Below are 23,411 nucleotides of genomic sequence, written 5' to 3' on the forward strand. Positions count from 1 at the left end.
ACTTCTTCTATGCGTGCTGCTTGAAAAGCTTAAATTGAAAATTATAATTCAAATTTTACATTTAATAAACATCTGGAAGCTGCTCAGTACGGCTTGGGATGAAGTCCTTGAATGTATCTTTGCTGGTAACCTTGCATATTTCATATTTAATTTATTACTTACAAAAAAGATATATATTGCATTTGGCTACAAGCAAGGTGGCCTGCAAAGAGGAGGCGTGACTTGAAAATTTCAGTCATAGCTATGATTTCCATTATAGAAATTTTGAGTGTGAAAATGTTACTCGAGTAATATAAAGGTAATACATCAAGCTTCTAAAACCTGGTATTTCAGGTGGTTACTGAAGGAGACGAGCCATAGCAATTTGCTTGTAAACTACTGTATGCCAGTATGTAAATTTGGAGAATATCCTGTTGAATTTACTAGGAATTTATGCGTCGAAATTGTTCCCAAGTAATCTTTAGAAGTAAATCTAACTCCGTTACTTTTTAATTGCAATATTTTTCACCTTCAAACAATGTGAACTGAAGTGGTGCACTGAAAATCCCCCCTACAAACTGAACTGACCTGTTGTGACCCTACTAAAGTATTAACGAATAAAACTGTTCAATTAACCACCTACTATAGTACATCTACGCGGCCACATGTATCAGGAGTGCACTTCTCTCTACAGACCCTCAGCTTTAGAAGGCTAACATGTGGCAGCTAGTGATGTACATTCAACATACTGACATCACGACCAACACTGTGACGCATCACCAGAGAATGTATGATAATTGTCAAATCGACCTGAATGACACTGTCCTTGGTTACACTAGTGGTAGGTCCTGGCAGAAAGGAGATGCTGATTCACCGAAGCACCTTCTCAAGACAGATGGGTTTGATCCGGCTCCTGTTCCAGTATTTTGACCCACAGTTTGCAAATATTATTGTTTTTAATGCTGATCTAAAATTTGGTGAAGCAACTGCATTTATATGGCACATTCTCATACTCACAGGTGACTCAAAATGTTATACGGAGTACAAAAGAGAGGAAGAGAAACAATAAAATCAAGGTGTGTTGGTCACAGAGACAGAATGCCTAATAACAAAGAACACAATAACAATAAAAGAAACATCCGCAACAAAGAAACAAGCAAAATGCAGGTGTTAATTAAAAGCGGTGGTAAACAGATATGCGTTTAGCTTGGAATTAAAAGGGGCTGGCATCATCTTAAGTATCAACTCTGCTGGCACTTGGTCCAAATAGTAGTAGCAGTAGTCCAGAACCAGCTGTTCTTAGAGGTCTGGAGGTTTCCTACTGCATGAGGTGATCTGTTAAGTGTGTAAACGGTAAAGGGGTTTGCGGTCTAGTGGTGATATTTCGAAGCTGATTCTTTGGAAGGCTGTTGTGCTTTATAACTGTCCTTTCAACACAATTCTTAAGCTTTCATTGAGGACCATGAAGGCCCAGACCCTTGAGGGCATATAGACCCGCTGGTCTTTCATTTATCATATAATTTGTATCTTTAGTTTGTGTCATGTCAGGCTGCTTTACCCATATTTAATTTGCAGAGTAATAAAAAGAACTTGCCGCTATGTGATGATTACTGTGAGCTCGCTCTCGCTCTCTCTCTCTCTCTCTCTCTCTCTCTCTCTCTCTCTCTCTCGTGTTTTGGGTCAACACTGTTTGCTAACTGATCACTGGTCACTGGGGTGTTCTTCAGCTGCTGGCAGCGCTCGCAGCAAATGTGCAACATTGATCCACAGGAGGCCACAAACATTCTCAGAATAGACTCATTTCTTTTACTTTCATCATATTTTCTCTTTCAAAAAAGGCACATACACACATTTTAAAGTATTCCAGGATTTCAAACACAACGATTAGAATCTGGCATTATTGATGTCATGCAGCACATTCTGATATGAGACGAATCCAGGCTACTGGAAGAAACCCTTCCTCCATAAATTGTCCAGATAAGTTGAAGACTTTTTTTGGAAGGCTGAATGAATCCAACTCTTCTTTATCGGTGAAATACTTTGATACAGACTTCATATTTTCAAAGAAACTCAAAGAGAAGAAACAAAGACACTTCACCTTTGAATACATTCTTTAATTAACATGAATTAATCAAAACTTTTGGATATGAGTTCATGTAGATAAGATAAAGCCTTATTACAAGGACAGAAGATGGGAAATTCGGTCTGGTACTCGTTTATGACATAAAAGGGCTTGAATTACCTGCATCAAGTTTGTAATGTGGTCATCTGCTTGTATCTCTTTATTAGCAGGATATCTCAAAAATTAATGGATTTAAAAAAAATTGTGGGAAGCTCTTTATCGGTGATCTGGATCAAACTATAGATCCTGAAATTTCAAGATCATGTATTTTAATTAGAGAGCAACCAAGCACTGTATTTACATAATGCCTTACACAAACACCAGTCACAGTCCTTCTCAGTCAGAACACAAGAGTATCTGCCTGAAAGGCAACACGTTGATGGAAAATAAAAGGGGACCCAAAACTAATCCATGGGGAACGCCTCATGGCAAAGCAGAGGAATAAGTATCAAACTTTGTGCTGACATGGATCATCTTTTTGAGGAGTGATCCAGCAGCCCTATATTTGGGTGTGGGAAAGATAAGTTGTGAACAGATTTTGATGATAACCATGTTCTTCATGAGGGTTTACATGGCTCAGTGGTAGAGCGGCCGTCTAACAACCAAAGAATTGCTGGTTCGATCCTCACCTCCCCCGGTGACCATGTCCAAGTATCCTTGAGCAAGATACTGAACCCCTAATTGCTCCTGATGGCCCTGTGATGGACTGGAGACCTGTCCAGGGTGAACCACGCCTCTCACTCAATGTCAGTTCAGATAGGCTCCAGCCCCCCCCCCCCCCCCGAACTTTAATGGATAAGTAGTATAGAAAATAGATGGATGAACTGGATGGATGTTCTGCATGAATGTAGCCTCATTGCTAAATAAAGCCAGTAGCAGCTCCTTATCATGACATTCCTCGTTCTCTTATCACAGTGCAACCAAGATCACCGCAAAAAAGCTTGAATGTAAAAATTAAAACGCCTTCAAACTTCCATTTTTAAATGTGGGGATTGACACAGTCATGCTGTTTCAGTGTGATGTCATCGGTCTTATTGTTGTAAACACATGATGACTAGAGTGACACTCCAGCGCACTGATACAAGATCCACTTTTCTGGCTGTTCCTTCTGGTTGCTGCTGTGACTCATCAAAGAGGAACCACTGATGAGCTGGCTCGTTTCATTCATTCAGTATTCACCAGCAGCTTTACATCCAACATTTAAAGTTGAATGTGGGTGTGTCGAGGGTGGGATGTGAGGTGGATTATTCTGCACACATTTCCAGGTAGACTGTGATTCATAGAGGCAATGAGCAATATCTGCATGTTCACAGTTTTATAAACCAGCATGTTTTTGTGCGCATGAAATTTCTGTGTTTCATCCAGTTGGCCATCTGTAGTCAGCGTTCCTGTGCACAGTTTTATAAAGGAGGCCCCAGATGTCCCGCATTTTGATTGGCTATAGTTTTCAGATGCCAAGACAGACGTATATCTAAAATCTGACATGTAGTTTTAAAAAAGCAGAGAGGGCTGTCATCACAGGGCTGTCAATCAAACTGCAAGACACACATGAGGTAGAGTGCACAGTTTGATTGACAGCCCCGGTCCCCTGTATATGGTATTTAATTAAAGTGGGAGCTGGGGAAAGTTATATTCAAAATATAATATGTTGATTAATTTATTTGCATAGTCTACTAAGCTAGTGAATCAACTACGGTGAAAAGCAAAGAGATGTTATTAGCTAAAGGGCAGATCTTCTAAACTGGGTGGCCGTTATAACAAAATTTTAGATTATCTTTGAATGCTGTTTCACATTGTCTCACACAAACATGCTCCATGTCCCACATTTGGTTTGTTAAGATCTGCTTATCCTATTTGAAACAGAGAGAAAAATCCAACGTCATGTTCTGGTCACACATGACATCTTCAAGAAGTAGAATATATACATGCTTATATAAGATAAACTGACATGACAGTGGACGGCAGGTCTCTGTGGGTCTCAGCCCTCTACTGCAGCACATAGGAGAGAAGGGTATCTAGCTTACTGTCGGGCTCTGAGGAGGATGGTAAAAATAGAGCATTTTCCAATAAATTGGCATGCTCCTGAAGTGTTCTTTGCCAGTGCTGAATGATGAGATTACTGAACCCAAACAAATACTCCGGTTCCATGCACAAACTTAGCACCAGCACAACAGATACAACCGTAAATGACCCGCGTGAGGCAAATTTGATGTAAGACTGTGATGGAAAGGGGAGGTAAGGTAATCTGACTTCCTTTGACTCAAAACAGACAAAAACCCACATTGTCAGTTTCCGACAAGGTTATCAAAAGATGGCCAATTATGGATTCATAAGGAACTTTTCTGCTTTCATCCTTTCAAGGTGAGACAATATCCCCTCACAAGGTGGGCTCAGTCTGGATCCTCATTAGCAGAGTTTGCCGTGTTTGTTTTGTAACCTGTTTATTTCCGACACCAACGTTTTCTTGATGAGTCCGTCTGAGTTGGTTTGTCTGGTGAAGGGAACCTGAGTGCATCTTCATCTTTGAGAGAGACTTAATTTATTGTGAGACAGGCAAGCCACAATAAAGGCGAACATTTTCAATCAGATTAGTCAAATAAAAAGGGCATGCTTTGCTCCCAGAGTACCATAGCAACCGTGCAATTGCTTTGTGGTCGATACAAAAAATGGGAGAGAGAGAGAAAGAGAACAGCAGCGAAGTCATTCAAAATGTCTTTTCCATTTAATTGTGCTGCCAAATTCAATGCGTTGTAAGCCACATTTCATCTTATATGTTTAAAATGAGTTTAAATTTTTTGCATCATAAATAAACAAGGTGGAAATTACCTTTTTTATTTTTTGAGGGATTCCAAATATACCTCAATTGCAAACATTGCGCAACCAGCTTGCGAAAACAAATGTTAATTTGACTTTGAGAGAAAGTGAGAAAAGGAGGAAAAGAATATTCACGTCTCTCCAGCTTTTTTTTCACCGTCTGCAATCGCTATAAACGTCTTGAGTGAGTGTAAATCTTCCACGTACTGATGTTCAGTGGCCATAGCAACTCAATAATTTAGTGATCTGGGAATAACAACAACTAAACAGTCTCTCAGAGAACCATATAACAAGATAATAGAAATGAATCATTCCATTAGTCTGAAATTGACTGGGCTAATGACTGGAGATGATGCAAAAGTAAATAGGAAATGCATTAAAACAAAGATCAGACTGATTTTAGCCAACCTAAATGTGCTTCAAAGAGAATCCTGAATTAAAATTTTGCTATGAAGCACAGGTGCTTAATATTTCATGGGAGCACCTGTGCTTTTGTCATATTGTTATCTCTCTTTTTTTCTTGCCATTTTCTGCTTCTCCTCATCCTAAATTATGACAGAACCCCCCCCCCCCCCAAAAAAAAACAACTCTGCATAGAGAAAACAAGAGTGATCAGGATTCTACATTGTTAAAGAAATGTATCACAAAGAAAACAAAGCCAGGTACATTTTGACAGTGCGACAGAGAAACATGGAGGAAAAAATGAAATTTGCTTCAATTATTTTGAAGTCAATGTATTTATAAGAAATACAGCGTCACAGTTGTGTACCTCCACCATGTTTGACTGTCACCTTTGACCAGAAAAAAAACCCCAATTGTTTTCACTTCATTCCAAATTCCCAGTAATTCTTTGAGGCAAATTTGAAGACATTTCCTCAAAGCATTACTGAGATGTCACGTCCCTATCAGATGACAGTGGTCTGGATTTTTGACCTCCAAAATTTTCTCAGTTCATCTAAATTTGAAGTCGTCATCTCAAGGTGTTCCTGAGATGTCATATTGATGAATATGGGACGTATATCGTGAACGCGTGAGATGACGGGAACCTTTGACCTCCCATCACCAAAATCGTGTCCGTTTATCTTTGAGTGCCAGAGGATGTTTATGGCAAATTTTAAGTCACACCCTCATCAAAAACACCACGAATGCAGTGTAGCACGTTCACGTTAAAACAATGTGATCTTGATCAGTGTTTTATCGTCGTAGCATTTAAGTGTGAGTTACAAAGGAATTTTGTACTTTTTTTTTGTGAGCAGTTATCACTGAGTAGCACCATCATTCCGATGAAGTGGAACAATTTTTTGAGTTGCCTTGATTTGTGAAAACGCCTTTGACGCTGAGCTCCACGTCCTTGTCCTCCAACATTACGTAAGACTGACGTATGATAATGGCCACTTTCCTCGAAGGATACCCTTGTCTATTAGGGATCATTAACATTGTGTAAAGCTTTTATCAAAGGGAACAAATGTTTACCCTCATTAAGTGCTTCAACCTTGTTCTTGCTCTTCTGCTGAAAAGACATTCTGTCCGGACACGAGGCGAGAAAACACCGCTCCCTTTTTCCAGAACTTATGACTCACTTGTGTCTTGATGTCATTATGAAAGTACACCTTTTTGTTTCACCAGCTTTCTTGTCATGAAAGATATTTTTGATATTGATCCAACGGATGTGAGTCTTCTATCCTACATGATTGATGTAGGGAACCTCTATGACAGCCTGAAGATTTCCTTTTTGATCTCAACGCAGCCTGAAGTGAGAATATCCTTTTATTGATATTTTGTCTTAGAGAACCAGGAAAGTCTGAATGTTTAATATCATCATTGTTGTCAAAATGTGTTGTGCTTGTTTGTTACTTAGGTCTTTGTTCAAGTTTTCACTTCTTTTTTTTTGGTTTTTACAATCATCTCAGCCGACATTAGAGGAAGTTATTTTCTGATGTAGTTGGGGGGGGGGGGGGGATACAGGCAGAACTTGAAGGGCAAGTTGAAGCACACATTCAAATGTCACCTCATAATTGTTGCTACAGGAAGAGATGTAGGGCTCCTTTATAGCATGCACGATAATCATGTCGAGGCAAGTCAAATTTATTTCTATAGCACATTTAAAGCAACGTGAGCTGATCAGAGCGCTCTGCAGAGAAAACTACACACACACACACACACACACACACACACACACACAAAACAAGCCAATACTTAAGCAAGACGAATACAAATCACCACGTAAGTAGGAATAAAAAGCAATTATTGTAAATGATCATTCAATAATAGAGAGAGATTTAGAAACGTTCGAAAGCCAAAGTGAAGAGCTGGACCTTGGAATTCTCAATCACGAGAGTAGATCTCATTTTAGGGGTTAATTTGTTCCACAGAAAATCAGAAACATGAGCAAATGGAGGGATCAGGGTCGAGGCGCACGTCGAGTCAAGCCTGTGAAAAACAGGCAGCGATCGGCACACACCAGAGTGTGTGTCTGTTCCGTCGAGTGAAAGAGAGATGAAACCTGATAACATTTGGATTCATTTTACATAAAGATGAAATGGACCATTTCCTGCACTAACGATATTACTTCCTGGGCCCACTAGGTGGTGCTAGAGAACAAACATATTAGCTATTGTAAGTCACATTAAGAAAACCCAATGTACTTGAGATATAAATCAAATTGATGTTTGTCACATCAGGTTTACTTCCTGTAACCACTAAGTGGAGCTATGACAATTAACTCCATGTGCAGATGTCTTCAGGACTCCAACGACTCAACTTTGGAAAGATCTGACTGCGTGGAGTCCGCTAACAAATGTTTCCTGTTCTATGGTGAAATATCAAGATTGGCCAAACGAAAACTCTCAGTCTTCTCAGTTACCCACCACCAAGTTTTTAAGGCCTTTTGACCAAATTTGAAACTGATCTGGCCAACTCTCTGAGAGGAGTACGACAAACCATAGAAACCATGCCACCAGGTGGCGCCATGACTAATCCATCCCTAAATGTAATGGATTCTTCCTTGGCTCATTCCACACTTCTCCACAAATTTTAGTGGAAATTGGCCCGATAGTTTTTGGAAAATGCTACTGACAGTCCCCACTGAAGAACATGACCACCTTAGCGTAGGTGATATCGTACAAACAGATCTGATATCAGCCTCAACTGCACAAACTGCGTTACACAGCAGCCTCTCTTTCCCAATTCATGACAGCAGCATGAAACTTTACATTTATCTTTATATCCAACTGTTTTCTTTCTTCCTTCTCGGGATTTCATTTGTTTCTCAAAACAAGGATGGAAAACAAAGTTCCAACATTACACATTGAATTACGGTTTGTTTCCACAGTGTTATAAAAAAGAGAGATGATTCAATCTTTCCTGAAACTGAACAGTCATTATTTCCAGCTGCTAGCAATAGTGGCCATTGTTCATTTTCTTCTTTGGTTCTTATAGAACACAAAATCACATCTCCACTTCTGATGCTATAGTCCTCACACACTGCTGGAAATGAAGGGCCATCACTGTCAGGGTCCTTGGTTGAAATCTTTTCATCTCGCCTCCTCGTGTTAATAAAAATATTCATAAACTTGATGTAAAAGCTAAGTGGACTAAACTCCTCTCTGGCAATTTTGCCTCATGCAGCCAACCTCTGAGGAATCAGGGACAGAGTCCACGCTCGCCACCTCTTCCTTGCTGCAGCCGGGAAGCTTTAATTTCCTTTTGAACTGCACAAGAAGAGAAATAATTTATAATTTGACAGATGTCTCAGTCATGAGAGGCAAAAGGGGGCAGGAACGGGTGACCCTACCATACCCAAACTGATGACATAGCATGCCTCGACAGCTGAACAAGAGGCTCTGCTCCGCCCACTCCCAATCTGTCTGGGTCTGAGTGTTCACTAAGGTAATAAATCTCCCATCCGTGCGTACCTCCATGAACTCTGGTGAGACCAGAGTGCTTAAGACTCAATGGATTGCACAAAACGACATGTATTGACGTTTTGGCTATTCTGAGAAGAAGCCCAAGGTAAGCAGTTAGATACACACAAACTTCACCTTTCTAAAAGTTGTTGTAGCTAACGGACTTTAGCAATGACCTACTGACCTCTGTGGTGCAGGAGCACTTCACCTTCACAACGGTTCACAACAGTGAAAAAAATCCATATGACTGACTAGTTTACAACATGAAGACAGTGATGCAGAAACTATTGAACAGCATCAGCGCTCGAAGGAAAGCCTCGTGTCTTGGGCCACTTATAGAAATCTAACAAATTTACAAGGTCCAACAAGTCCTCCAACCCACACAGCTACAGATGTCCTTTGTATCCAACTTCCTGACACAACACATCATTAGCATGGTTCGGTAGGGATTTAGCTACTAAAACCCTCTGTTAAAAATCACTGTTTGGGTTAAAATAAGAAAATCTATGCGACATTCACCAGTGAAACATCCTGTAAACAGCTGTGACATTCAGAACCTTGGCCAGTATCCTCCAGCATGAGCCTCTTGCATCACATTTGTCTTTCTATTCAACATACCCACTATTCCCTCCATCCTTTTATACAGACCTTTCTCAACACTTAACTGACGTCAAGCGATATCCTACTTCCGTCCGGTCATAATTACCACAGCCACTAGATGGCATCTGTCACGTGAATAAAAAAGAAAAAAATGGTTCATGTGTACAAACCCGACTCTGACTCAGGAGTCTTTTTACCCCAAACATCCTGAAGAGGATACTTGACTTGATGGCAGAGGAAAGTGATCTGAAAAAGAAAAAAAAAAAAGATATGACATGATTAACTATTCACAAAAAAATAGCAAAAGCCAAAAGAATGACATATCTGTTCATGCTGCAGTAACCAAATGTGGCAGAAATTAGTTCTGTTCTACTTGGGTCATGACTCTCTTATTAAGGACTGTTATCTATGTTAATGTTCCGCCAGGCCTTTTATGTCTTTATAAGAGCACTGTGACATACGTTTGATAACAGGACCCTTTTATTGAATGGCAGCAAGATAATGTTGTCTCCTGACAGGATGAAGGTTTTTTTTTTTTTTTCAAAATTGGTTTTAAGAAAGGTCTAAGAAAAAAAATCTACTTATGATGTCATCTTAAAACCGCCGAATTAATCACTCCTGTGTTCTTATGACGACCAATGGTTTTGCTCATTAAGGGAAAGCGTGTGGCTAATAATGGTAATAAGGTGGGAGATGAACAGAATCCGAGCTGCCGTACTTGTAGCAGCATTTGTATTGAGGATAAGCACAAAGTAGAGATAATGGCCTTTAAAACTGACTGCAAAAAATCTTTTCAGTTCATTCTTCAAACCTTGTGGAACTTGGAGTAAATTAGCATAAAGTTCTTGTAGGACCTGTGGAGATATTGTGTTAGCGGGAAGTGGTAGGAATGCAGACAAACTTAGCAACCGAAACATGGTTCGACTTGAAACCTCACCAATCTGATACCAAGATGGTTTCCCTTTAACCTCTGCGAGCTAGAGCCAAACTAAGCTGGTGAACAGTCACAGTTTCTACAAAATACGACACCACCATCCATTCCCACAAGTCTGAGCGTTATTTTCTGTACAATACGAATGGATGCAGATTGATTGAAGTGATACTTAAGCCAGTCATGCAATCTATATGCAAAGAGTGGTCAACAATGCGCAACGAATGGTGAGAATTTTCATTACAGTAATCAATATTCATTCTGCTTTAATTCTATTGGGTTTCCATCAGCTGCCTTAAAGAATATCTTTGTCTTTGGCAAAAAAGACGAGCAAACTGGGAAGTACTAATACCGCTATCATTTCAGCCGCTGGTCTAAAAGAGGCTAACAAGCAAAATGGCTAAATTTTAAGACAAATTTAAATACAACTTTTCGGTCATTTGTTTTCATTCTCTTCAGTAAGTGAACAGAGGACAGTCTACTCGTCGAATTCTCCAGTGTCGCTGACTCAGCAGCTCTACAGAGTACGTTGTCACTTCAGCCATGATACATGATGCGCTGCTTCCTTATTAAATGACACAAACAATCACGCCGTGCAACTGGCTGCTGAACCGCCGACCTCATCAACAACGATGTATACGCTTAGTTTTGTACTCAACTGAGCGTTAACAGCTTGAACCAGCAACATAATGAGCATCTACGCTAACGTATGCACAGGGACGTGTGCGCTGGCTGGTCTTTTCTTAAGTGCATTTGAGTGCTGATGAGATGGCTCAGCTCACGGATGAGTGAGCAAACTACAGAGAAGACATATAAGTGAAATGTTTTGAATGAAAGCCGCTTCTATCACACATAGCGATCAGTTTCATTGGTGATGGAATAGTTTTTATTGAGGTCATGTTTTAAGCTATGCTACCTATCGCTATGACTCAGTAGCTGTCAATCTCTTCTCCATGCACATGAATGTGCCGATATGGCCAACCCATTAAAACGTCCTACTTTTGCATCTTAGTGGTTAGGGTAAGAGTTACGTTTGGTGTTTGATGAAGGTGTGTTACCACTTTGTTACTCAGTAGTGTAAATGGACACAACACCGACTGTATAAAATACCATGGAAAGAGCCTGGCACACATTGGTATGTTGACTGTTTTGAAGTCTTCTGATTTTGTCCGTGACCTCCTTGCCACTTTACAAGCAGAGCTCATTACATTTGGAGCAGACGGATGAACTAGTGCAGCTGGAGAGGACCGAGGGGATGATCTGCCACCTGCCAGTCAAAGAGGCCAGGCCTTTGATAATGTTAAGACTCAAAATAATCTTAATGGGTTAATCACATAAAATTAGGCCCCTGTACAATTAATTAAATATAGAGACCGTAACCTGTATTATGAACTGAAGCATTATGTTTTCGAGCTGTCATTCTGTCCCATTTTCATCAACAGGTTATCAAAGGGCCTTCTTAGTAATTTCTCCAAATTTAGCGCAAACATCAAGTGGGACTCAATGATGAACTGAAATGATGATGGTGGTGAAAGGTTAATGGGTGAGGTCAATGCACTCTCACATGTGTGCAATATCTGTCCCATTCTCGTTCACGTGACACCTCACAGCCTTGAGGAGATCCATTCAAATATGCCACAAGCAGTTACTGGGAATCATGGATATGATATTTGTATTCTTTTTTTCTTTTCTTTTTTTTAACCAGGCTAAATGTGTATTTCTACCCTAAAACCGGATTTTTGAAGCCAACCTCAAGTGGCCAACTGGGTGAACTGCAGTTTTGGCTTCGCCGTTTGCCTCTTGGCTGGGACATAAATTACATACCGCACAGATGTTTGCAAGCAAATCAAATGTGATGCCAGTAAGGCTTCTTAGTTCAATTATAACATAAAACATTTATCCAGTGGAGGCAAAAGTTGTGATGTAACATCCTTTTTCCCTCTCCCAAAGCCAATGCCATAACATTTTTAGCTTTATTAACATTAACTATCCATCCATCCATTATCTATACCACTTGTCCTGGGCAGGGTCGCAAGGAGCTGGAGCCTTTCCCAGCTAACACTGGGGGAGAGGCGGGGGTCCAGCTACTGGATAATAAACCCAACCATTCATCTTTTCAAACGCAACTGTGCTTATTCAACTCCGCCACCACAGTAACAGTGGGCTCAGCAGAAAGATTAAATGGAGAATGACTATGTACATTCTAGGCAGTCTTTTAACTCTTATAATATTCTTAAAGTTTTCTCCCCATCTTGATATGAAAGATGTCATATCATGGATGAACCACGGAACTGCCTGAACTGAGGCTCCAACATCATAAAGACAACAAAATGTGGTTCGAAACAACTATAGAAAAAGTAAATAATGAAGGAGAATAAAATGTAACAGGTCAACGATTTGTAAAATAAAATGTCTCTAAAGGGAATATCTCATGAATATCTTCATGTTTAGAGGTCTTTCACACAGGCTTTGTTCCATACAGCTTCTTTTTTAAAGGCTGTGTGCATCTCCTCTCTCTTCGGTGACCTATATAGAGGGAAAAGATCAGTTGTATGTCGACAGGCCAACTGTGAAGAGTTGTCATGCATTGTCACATTCAACTCACTTTTCTTAATCTGTTCTTCTACAAGTCTGCCAGTACATTTGTTGCCAAGGTCATTTGTTGCTTGCGGAGCACAGATTTGACTTTTCAAAGGCGAGCCAGAGTAGTTGTCGGGTATGGTTTTAACATTGCTGCTCGGCGCATGTCTCCTTTTCCTCCAGGCTCTTCAGGTTGTCATACTGTACGTCTGTTGAGGTAGGAAATCACCTTCTCGAGGACTCTCAGGAGACACACAGGCAGTCTGGCTGGTTGGAGACTGACTCATATTATAAATATGATATGTCAACTGAGGCGGATTCTCTTGAGGACACTCACTGCATGTTATACAGCTCCTTTTTTTGTGGAGGATTGTTCGGTTGCCCGTCAGTACAATAGTTCTGCACCATCTGAAATGTCACACAATCTCAGAAGACACCCCCCCATCACATTCGCTAATGATGACTATTGTGATCGAAGCTCTGCAGCTTTAAGGAAAAAACATCCCTCCTTCACTTAAATAGACATTTAGATTTTGCATCAAACGCTTATTTCAAACAAGAATGAATTTTTTTGGGGGGGGTGAAAAACATGGAAAGTGTTGTAGCATAATATCCCCGCTGGAGAGTATGAAATGATCTCACTCCTTGATAACAGACTGTACACTTCAATGCCTTCCTTTCATTCAGTGTGATGCATCAAGGGAGGTAATTACAGTCACTAGTGACAGATTGATGACTTATGCTGACAACAATACCGTAGTCTATAAATCCCTCCCTCTCCTGGGCTCTAACATTTATAGCCGACATAGAAAACACGAGTCGTCCTTTGTGTTTAACATACGGTCATTGTTTGTGGGAATTACATTCATTTCATGTCGCATTTTTGTGTGTACATACAAAGGTAAGCTGGAATAATTCATGCAGCTAGCATTTTGCAACTGTAGATGAACTTAAGACTTCCTTCATCTAAACGCTTTGCTGTAAATCTCATGGCTCAGATGGTGCGCTAATTATTTTCACTCTCATTTTCCATCCAGTGCTGGCAAAAACATTTCAGGGCCTTTTGAAGAATGTGGACTGCAGCTCTTGTTCTTTGTTTGGGAACTAGTCTCATCAGTGGAGAGGCCAGTGAGCCTTCCTCTGTAATTGAACTCTATGAAACGGCATCGCCTGGCCTCGTGATCATTGGAAAACAGAAATCCAACAGCTCAGTTGTTCCGCCTCAAGCCGCAGGACCAAATGCACTGCAGCATCCCATGTGCTTGGAGTCAGCTAGAATCAGAGACGCCTTCAAATATGTTAATACTGTGGTCTCCATTGTTGTTTTTGTTGTTGGGATAGTGGGGAATTCAGTCTTGCTGAAAATCATATATATAAACAAAAGCATGAGAAGTGGACCTAATATTCTCTTCGCTAGTCTGGCTCTGGGGGATCTGATCCACATTGTCATTGACATTCCAGTCAACACATACAGAGTGAGTTTTACTGTTACAAAGTAACACACACACACACACACAGTTGTTTTATTTTGTTTATCCTGTGTTTTCTATCAGTTTTAAGAATTTGTAATTGTAAAATCAAATATCCTCCCGTTTTCTTTGCAGCTCATGGCGGAGGACTGGCCCTTCGGTCTGGTGTTGTGCAAGCTCGTCCCGTTCATACAGAAAACATCTGTCGGCATTACGGTGTTGAGTTTATGTGCTCTGAGTGTTGACAGGTGAGGAGATACGTGCCACTGTCCTGTGATCCATAGAAACAGGAGTTCGCTGGGCCTGTATTCACAAGACAGAGATATCATAAACACCGCTAAAGGTTTTAGGGATGAGTTTTCTATCTAAAACATGCTCTCAAAGCTGCTGAGACCAACTTTTGTTCACTGTTGTTGTCTATTATGATGTTTTTACTCCGATTTGTTTATTGTATTTATCCCTTTTTTTAAACTTATTTAGGGACCATCTACTAGCTTAATACAAAGGATAGAAATTAGCCTTTGGCTATAATCCTGTGTATTTCCATTTTTATTCTTTTAAAAATGTTCATCACTATACTTTGTTCCTTTGTAAAATAAATAAACTTCAAACTTAAGGAAGTCGGAGATAAGCTAAGGGAAAGGGGCGAGGCTGACCTTGTTGCTATGGATGATTTCATGTTACAGCAACAAAAGGTGAATTATAAGGCAAATTGACTGAGTTGCAAATATGAAAAATGTTAGTAATTTTGCCCCATAACTCACATTTTGACAACTTGACAAAATATTGATGAACAATTATGCTCAATGATGTTTTGATACGTTCATGACTGAATTGCAACTGTAACGTCATATGCTAGCTGTTAGCCACCAGCGCTTTCTGCGCAATCAGCCACTGATTTGCCTATGTGCAATTTGTGGTGGACTTACCTGCCGAACACTGCATGTGTGGTCTTCAGTGCATGTAAAGGATCTGACACGGGTGTCCTAGTGACGTCTTCGAAGCAATACTATAGAAAGAAGCGTCACCATATTCAAATCGAGATGAGAATAGTTGTCTTGTGAAATATCCATTATTTAGAGTCACTTCAACATCCGTTGAAGTTAGGAGCAACTTTTAGCCTCAAGATTTCTACTGACCTCAGGCTCAGCCTTCAACATTTTAACAAGCAGATTTTTTTCAACTGTAGCCCTTGAGATGTTCTTAAACTGAAAACTGTCAATGTTAAAGTCTCCTGTAACATGCTCTGACTGATTTTGCAGGTACCGAGCTATTGTATCTTGGAAACGGATCAAAGGAATTGGGGTTTCAATGTGGACAGCAATTGAAATAACTCTGATATGGGTTATTTCCATAATACTGGCTGTACCTGAAGCTGTTGCCTTTGATATGATAAGTGTGGACTTTAAAGACAAGCACCTGAGAATATGTCTGCTCCATCCCATGCAAACCACACGCTTCATGCAGGTAATGGGATTGTTTCCACCTGGTGCAAAGAAAAGTAAATAGATGGTTTTGATGTTATTGTCTTTTTCAGGAAATACAATCAATAAAAGCTTTGATACATTCTCTCCTATATCCATCAGATACGATGTCGCATTGTGATTCCATGTAAATATTAAATGCTCTAACATAACAACCGCTGAAGATCCCTTTGACTGCTGCGGCGACTAACTGTGGGCTTCTGTCACCTTCCATCAACAGTTCTATAAATCTGTAAAGGACTGGTGGCTCTTCGGCTTCTACTTTTGCATGCCACTGGCCTGGACTGCCGTGTTCTACACGTTAATGGCCAGAAAAATGCTGAGGAATGCAGAGAATACATTAAGCAGCCACACCAAGCAGGTAGTCATTAAACCTTTTAAGCCACAATTTTTAATAAACCCTTCACAGATTCTTCGAAAACATTTTTCATATCTTCTTTGAAGAGACGAGAAGTGGCAAAAACAGTCTTCTGCTTGGTGATTGTGTTTGCCATCTGTTGGCTGCCACTTTACCTCAGTAGAATCTTGAAATCAACAATATATGATGAGAAAGATCTTAATAGGTGCCAGCTGCTGAGGTAAGCTTCACGAATCCAGCACGTTTCAATAAAAAACTCTATTACCAGTTAAGCCCTCTTTTGTATGATCGTATAAAAATCTTTATCTTCCCTTTTTAGTGTCTTTCTCATCCTGGACTATTTTGGCATTAATATGGCATCTCTCAACTCGTGCATCAACCCTATTGCATTGTACATAGTCAGCAAACGATTTAAGAGGCATTTCAAGGTAAGACGTACTGCTCTCTGTTCTTCTCAGCCTTTCTCCTGTGTGTGGTACAATGAACCTGGAGGGGGTGAAATATTGTGATCCTTGTTGGGTGAGTTGTGGATGTGTCATCGTGGGCATATGGAGTCATGCCTATGAGGTGGACTAGAGTGAGCAAGGGCCCGGGGGTGCAATAAGTGAAAATTGTCTGGAAAACCATTGTCAGGGAGAAAGAAAGAAAACAGTTGGCAGGCTACCAAACACTATGTCTAGAAGGATTTAAAAGCCTTTATTGTATTGCTTGCACTATATTAACATTTCTTAAAGGCACACACACCAATTTTTTGTGAAATGTATTTATTGTCCATCCTCCCTCAGAGCCAGACAAGAAGCTAAATACCCTTCCTTTCTCTGTGTGTGCATTAGAGGGGCTGAGACCCACAGAGACCTGTTGAATGCTAGTTAGCTTAGCACAATGAATAGTGTTAGATGGAAAATGTTAGCATACCCCTGCCAAAAATTCATCAACAAACTCAGGTACAGGATCTTTGTTTGTTTGGAAATAAGCATCCTCATCCTCGCTGACAAAATCAGTAAGGGTTAGTACAGCAGTCACTCTGCTAGTTGTCACTGCTTTGTCGGCCAAGTAACAATGAGATGCTACGTTAAATCATTGCACCCAGTCAGGTAAGTAGTGCTGACTATGTGTCTGATTGTAAAATGGTGAGTTGGAGTCATTTTAGATTATTATATTCAACTGAATATCATATCAATATATCCAAGTAGGAGAAAAGTACATTTGGAGACTTTTGACGGCGTATGCTAACACTTACTATCCACTACCATTAGCATAGGCCCCGGGTCTCTGTGGGTCTCAACAAACACAGAGGAGAGAAGGTATATATTTTATTGTCTGGCTCTGGGAAGGATGTCAAAAAGTGGATTTCCCAATAAGTTAGTGTGTTTTTATGACTTCTTTGGCAATTCACAGGAAAGGAGAATTCCCTTTTCAGTCAGATAGATATATATTTTATAAAATGTACGATATATGCTCCATCATGTATTTATAATATTCCTCTAGACTGCACTCCCTATTTGCTTTTATTCTTTCTACCGAAGAACTGGAACATCTGCAATCCTTATTTGAATTAATTCTCTATCAGTCTTTTCCTGTAGGTCAAAATTCAAAGACAAACAGCACAGACTCCATTCCACTGAGATAGCGCCTTTAATGCTCTTCTCATAAATCTTAAAGTATTTAACCAAACGTCTTTGTTTATGTGTTCCTCTAGGCATGTCTTTGCAGTTGGCGTCCACAAACCGTTAGTCGTGACGAGTCTGTTTTGAAGTGCAGAACGCAGGATCAAGCCTCAGAGCAGAGCAGCAAAGTTCCCAAGCCCTCTCTTCCACCTGGACAAGAGAGCGCCTTACTGTCTTAATGTTTTTTTTATTTATTTTTTTTATTATTGTTTATTTATGACATGCAGCTATCAAAGCATTTACTGTAGTGTTAGTGTCTGGGGGCTCAACAGCCTGGATTTGCTCCCCCACAACAGTCTAAAGTGCCTTGAGAACAACATGATGCACCTCTTTTGTAACGTTGTCATCAGGTGAACATCTGTTTGGCATGAACAACCTGGAGTTGGACTGCTCAGACTATTTGCCCCTGAGGCTTGACTCACTCTCAGCCATTACATCAGATTTTACCTAGTGTCTGTCTACCCTGTATCACAGCCCTCCAATCACTCTGCTGGGCATGATGTAAACCTGGCACCCATCAAGAGGAATCTTGTTACGGCTTATCACCCGTGTATGTAGTCTTTTGATTGCGATTTGGGTTTCTGGAAAGATGCTCCACCGCAGGAAATCAACCAAATTTAAGATTATCATGGTGGTGTTTTTGTTGTTGTTGTTGTTGTTTTAATAGTGTATTACTTGTATTATCAGCAGCTAAATGTGTGTTTTCACCTCTGTCAAGTTTCTCATAGAGAGCAGCTGAAGAGCTCTTGGTGTTTTTGTTCTGAAACATATCAAATTGGTGCCACAAGTAGATTCTGTCTCCGTCGCTGAATGACTGATTGATGGTGGCCTATTTTTAATGCATTGTTAAATGTGTAATGCATGGAGACACTTTATAAAAGACCTGAGAGTGGGGAAGAAGGAAAACGAAGATGACAGAATGAGGTCAGGAGGAGAGACGGATGGGAACGAAGGGAGGAGGAGGAGGAGGAGGTGGTGGTGGTGGTGGTGGTGGTGGGGGGGGGGAACGAGCACCTGATAGGTCTTGCTGTCACAGGACAAGGCAAGCACAAATAGAGCGCTGTTCCTCCAGTTAATACTGTATCAGTCGGCAAAACTGTGCTGCCAGGCCTATTAAAAGTTTATCTAGTGTCAGTGCAGAAACCTGTTTGTAAAGATTTAGTGGTTTGTTTAAATAGCCTACTTGTCACGTTTTGTTTTTTTTATGCTTATATAAAAGAAAAGAAAAAATAAGGGCACACATTTATTTTCTGGAGCTCTTTAAACCTTCCAGTAAACTGCTGAATTTCATCTTGCAGTACTTTCTATTCCAAGCATGGAGGATTTATAGTACTTTCCAAGCATGTATGGTATATAGTGCTTTTGGTTAGTTTGGAGGATGCATAGAATATAATATTTTTTTTTTATTTTCAAGCACATACATTTATATAGAGTGTATGTAGAGCACTCGTTTGGAGGACATATGTTATATACAGGACTACTTTCTGTTGTTTTCTAGAATACACCATTATTTTACTGTAATGTAATGTTTTTTCCTAGAATGTGCCTTAGTTATTTCCATCATTTTCAAGTCTGTATATTGTATTTCAAGCATGTCAGTATATAGTTCTTTCAGTCATTTTTGAGGATACGTTGTATAACTTTTTTGTCATTTTTAAGAATGTGTGGTACATTGCTGTCTTTTCAAGCCTGTACATTTTATTCTCCCTCACTTTCAAACATGTAGCACTTTTCTTTGTTGGTTTTCAAGTCTGTAAATTGTATTTTCTGTCATTTTCAGGCGTATGAGTATGTTGTACTTTCCATTATTTTTTAGCACACACAGTACTTTCAGTTGTTTGTAGGGTAGATCTTTCTGTAAGTGTTGAGGATTTATGATATCAACTCTTATAAGGCTAACATTTGAGATGTTTTTGCATGACTTTCAATCCAGGAGTCATTTAAATACAAATCTTTCTTTTTTGAAATCATATCATTTGCATAAAAATGAATCCATGCTGTGAGTTTCCCTCATCTTTGCCATGGTGTTGATTACATCTCGTCTCTTAATATATCTTTTTGTATATTCTGTTCATTGATAGAACAACAGAATAAACCAGATTCAGCTTTTATTATGGAGAAGAAGCAACAACGAGCGAGATTCAATCAATCTCTGGTAAACACAGTTTACTGTAGCTCTCCAAATTGTGTGTGTAGTGCTGCGAAATCAAATCTTAGCTTCTGACTTAAAATACATTTGTGTTTCCAGGTGCCAAAAATACGTTTAGAGAATAGAGACAGTCAGGTGCGCTATCCAGCCCACACAGTCATGTCGCCTGCTGTGTGCCGCACACTCTTGCCCCTCTATCAGTTCTGACATAAGAGACGGTGTCGCTGCGTCTCAGAGGATTTCACTGTTGTGTACTACAATTTTGGACAGAATACCACGCTTCAGTACATTCAAGCCAATTCACTGCTTTTGATCCAGCTGAACATGAAACTGTTGATATGTTAATGTACATTTGGAATCTTCTTGGTTGAATTTCAACTTATCATTATTATTAGACCTCTTTTTTTAAAGCATTGAAAATGGCTAATTGGATTTTTTATGGTAATTAAATGGCTTACACTACTTATTAAATAGGTTACGGACATCTGATGTTTACATCCTCCCAAAGCAAAGCAAATACTGGCGAACAGTCTTCTTTGTTATTGCAAATGCCATCAGATAACCGAGAAATGTTGCAGCAGCACAAGCTATTGATGATATTGACACATCCTGTATCCAGAGAGAGTGACGTCAGTGTCAATATCAGCGTGAGAGCGGCTGTCTAAGACCTTCTTTAGTAATCTCTGTACACACAAGGCTCTGATAGAGCTCCCCACGGTGCTGCCCAGACTGTGGATTTAATTAAACAGTGTGAAATTAATTAATCAGTAGGGTGGCAGGTAAAAGGACTTCTCACTGCAACCGCTCGTGCAACCAAGACAGGCATTTCATGTGTGCTGACAGTTATTAATTTGCTGTATGTTTTATTATAGTGTTTCTATATTGAGATGCAGAAATTCTGGGAGATTAAAAAGCTTGGCATGGGAAAAAAGTCATGCAAATTATCAAAATAACAGCTCCCGAAAATCAAAGTATAAACCTGTGTTTGATCTGTTCTATCAATTAATTAAAAATTTCACTTCTGTATAATAATGTGGTGTAAATTAGATGGAAATGAGATAAAATATTCATTTAGTTATCTGGGGAATCTGCCTGGAGGGCTTTTTAGTCTTCAGTCTGACTCAAAATGCTGTCCATATGGCAATTATGTACAGTAGTGTTGCAGGAAGATTGGTCTGATGCCTACTGGCAGAGAGGAGCCTGCCTGTGACAAACTGCTGCTAGGATCTGCTGTGAGTTGAGGGAGATAATGAGGCTGTTGTAAGCCTTAAGTATAGAGCCTGCCCCGGGGGTGGCATATCTAAGCGCTCAGGCTTCCTCATTGTTGCACATGCTGCTGAGGATTAAAAACACATTTACTTCATAAACTTTGTCAGTACTTCTCACAACTCTTTGGACAACTTTTGCTTTCATGCGGCAAGCCTCTTGACATTGCTTTGTAGAGAAGCTGTTTTTTTAAATATTTATTTATTTTTATTTTTTTTTTACAGTTTGTAGATGTGTACGCTCGATTTGATTCTGCTTTGAGCTATTTATAGCTCTTTTTAAGCATCCCACCAGAGGATGTGTTCTAGGGTACATCCTCTGACTGAGGTTTTCAACAAATACCATATTTTGATAGAGAGTCTTGTTTAATATTGATCCATCTGCTATGGCTTTTCAGTCACGCAATGAGTCAGGTAGCATTATTTATGTGCGTGATTAAACAGCAGAATTCTCTTACAGAAGCAATTCCTGCTGCGTCATATCTGCCTGATCTCCACTGATCTCGGGTTGGGTGACGCCTCCACCCCTTTATTGCAGGCACAGTTTGTTTCTATGAGAACAAAATTGTGGACCCCCCCCCCCCCCCGCACGCAGGCACACACACACACACGCGCGCACGCACACACACACACACACACACACACACACACACACTCTGTGTCCAATTTTGACCTACACCACACCACAGGTTTTCTATTTGAGTGAAACAAGAAGACCTTGCAACCAAGTGCAATACACTGAAAAAAAAAATCTTGCAGTGGGTGCAGAGTCACTCTTGAGAGTTGCTGTAATGTTTCATTACAAAGAAATTGTAATTCAGTGAATTCTGTCTTTAGCAACGGTTTTAGCTCAGTGACGAAAACAAGACAGACCCTCATACCATATCGTTTAATGACATTTGACCATTTGGGGCTTGCATACTAAATAGTGTGAAGAGAGATCGAGAGACACGTGTGGACACTCCTGCAAATTGCACGCCAACTTCAGAGCGCTGCAAATGTCAGGCAGAGTCAGACTTGTGGGCAGGGCTGCAAGTGGCCACTCAACCATGGGATTAAAAAGCATTTAAGCCTTGTACCACCCCCTCCTCCGTCCAGCCATGTTATTTCTGACCATTCAAGAGGATTGAAAAGACAAACGTTAGGACTTGGGTGGTTATTGCAGGTGCTAAACTGTGTGTTGCACGACGCCAGCATCTATAAATGTACTGCAGTGCTTTCTTGCAGAAAAACATAATGAGCTAGCCTAAAAGGGTTTCTGTGTTCTGGTTAAGGTGCAAAATGGACTGTCACTACTGTTTATTTCATTCATGTCTGGATGTAATGGAAAACATGCAATCAAATGTAGGACACGTTGACTAGAGTGGTCTGCTTCACACTTCTAATGCCTCCTGGTCAACAACAGGCAAATTTATGACAGGGTATTGACATTTTTATAGGGAGCTCGAGAGAGTGCCTGGGATTGATTAGCACAAATTCTGTCCACCAAATAAATCACTGGTTAAGGTATTCCAAATGTATCTTGTTAGTGCCAGGAGGGCGGTGGTGAAAAAGCTTTTAATTCAGTTGTCACCAGAGCACCCTGTCTGCCTTTTCTTGTTTTGATGGCCATGATGAAAGCACAGGTGGATGCGAGAAAGTTCCCCTCCGCTGGCTGCAGTCGACTCCTCGTCTGTGGTTTCCTATTAGCACAGAAGTGGAGGTTTGCAGTCTGGCTGCTGGGCACAGTGGGTCAGCTCTCACAAAGCTCTGTTTGTTCCCTGGCCTGCAGGGCTCCCAGGGTAAGCTTGGCTCCAGAGGGAAGACAAACAAAAAGACACCACTGTCTCACACACTGAAGCTGCTCTCCATCACATTCGTCTCTCTGACTCAACAGGGGTATTTTTCGCTACTTCGGAGAGGGATGCAAAAGGAAACAAGATTTTTTCGAAACAAGGCCTCGGGATAACAAAATTGCTGTTGTTCTCAGCATCTGTATGCGTTTCTTCTCTGTTTAAATGCCATTGCAGTTGTTGCTTGCAGTGAATTTGTTTTTTTTTTTGTTCTTTTTGCTTTGTGTTCTTCATCTCCTTTTGTCTTGCTTTGGCT

The 23,411-nt window shown here is 40.3% G+C and overlaps 1 protein-coding gene and 1 long non-coding RNA gene across 3 annotated transcripts; one reads left to right on the plus strand and one right to left on the minus strand.

Moving 5' to 3' along the window:
* Nucleotides 1-13,517: 13,517 nt before the first annotated feature.
* Nucleotides 13,518-18,847, plus strand: ednrbb (endothelin receptor type Bb). 2 transcript variants are annotated; one of them, XM_086221280.1, is made up of 8 exons: nt 13,518-13,832; nt 13,969-14,406; nt 14,536-14,648; nt 15,663-15,867; nt 16,105-16,245; nt 16,329-16,462; nt 16,562-16,670; nt 17,942-18,847. In XM_086221280.1, the coding sequence occupies exons 2-8, from the start codon at nt 14,002-14,004 to the stop codon at nt 18,086-18,088; spliced, it is 1,254 nt and encodes a 417-aa protein (XP_086077406.1). In that variant the 5' UTR covers nt 13,518-13,832; nt 13,969-14,001; the 3' UTR covers nt 18,089-18,847. The 2 variants fall into 2 exon arrangements, with proteins under 2 accessions (XP_086077406.1, XP_086077407.1); XM_086221281.1 differs by lacking the exon at nt 13,969-14,406.
* LOC147252302 (uncharacterized) lies at nt 14,556-16,771 on the minus strand. The gene is made up of 3 exons (XR_015118837.1): nt 16,682-16,771; nt 15,820-15,886; nt 14,556-14,703 (listed from the first exon to the last, which is right to left on the minus strand). It is a non-coding gene; the product is annotated as an uncharacterized LOC147252302 (long non-coding RNA).
* Nucleotides 18,848-23,411: the final 4,564 nt, after the last annotated feature.

Source organism: Aulostomus chinensis, chromosome 12, assembly GCF_037954235.1.
Source record: "Aulostomus chinensis isolate RoL2024-O1b breed Wild chromosome 12, RoL_Achi_v1.0, whole genome shotgun sequence".
Taxonomy (NCBI): Eukaryota; Metazoa; Chordata; class Actinopteri; order Syngnathiformes; family Aulostomidae; genus Aulostomus; species Aulostomus chinensis.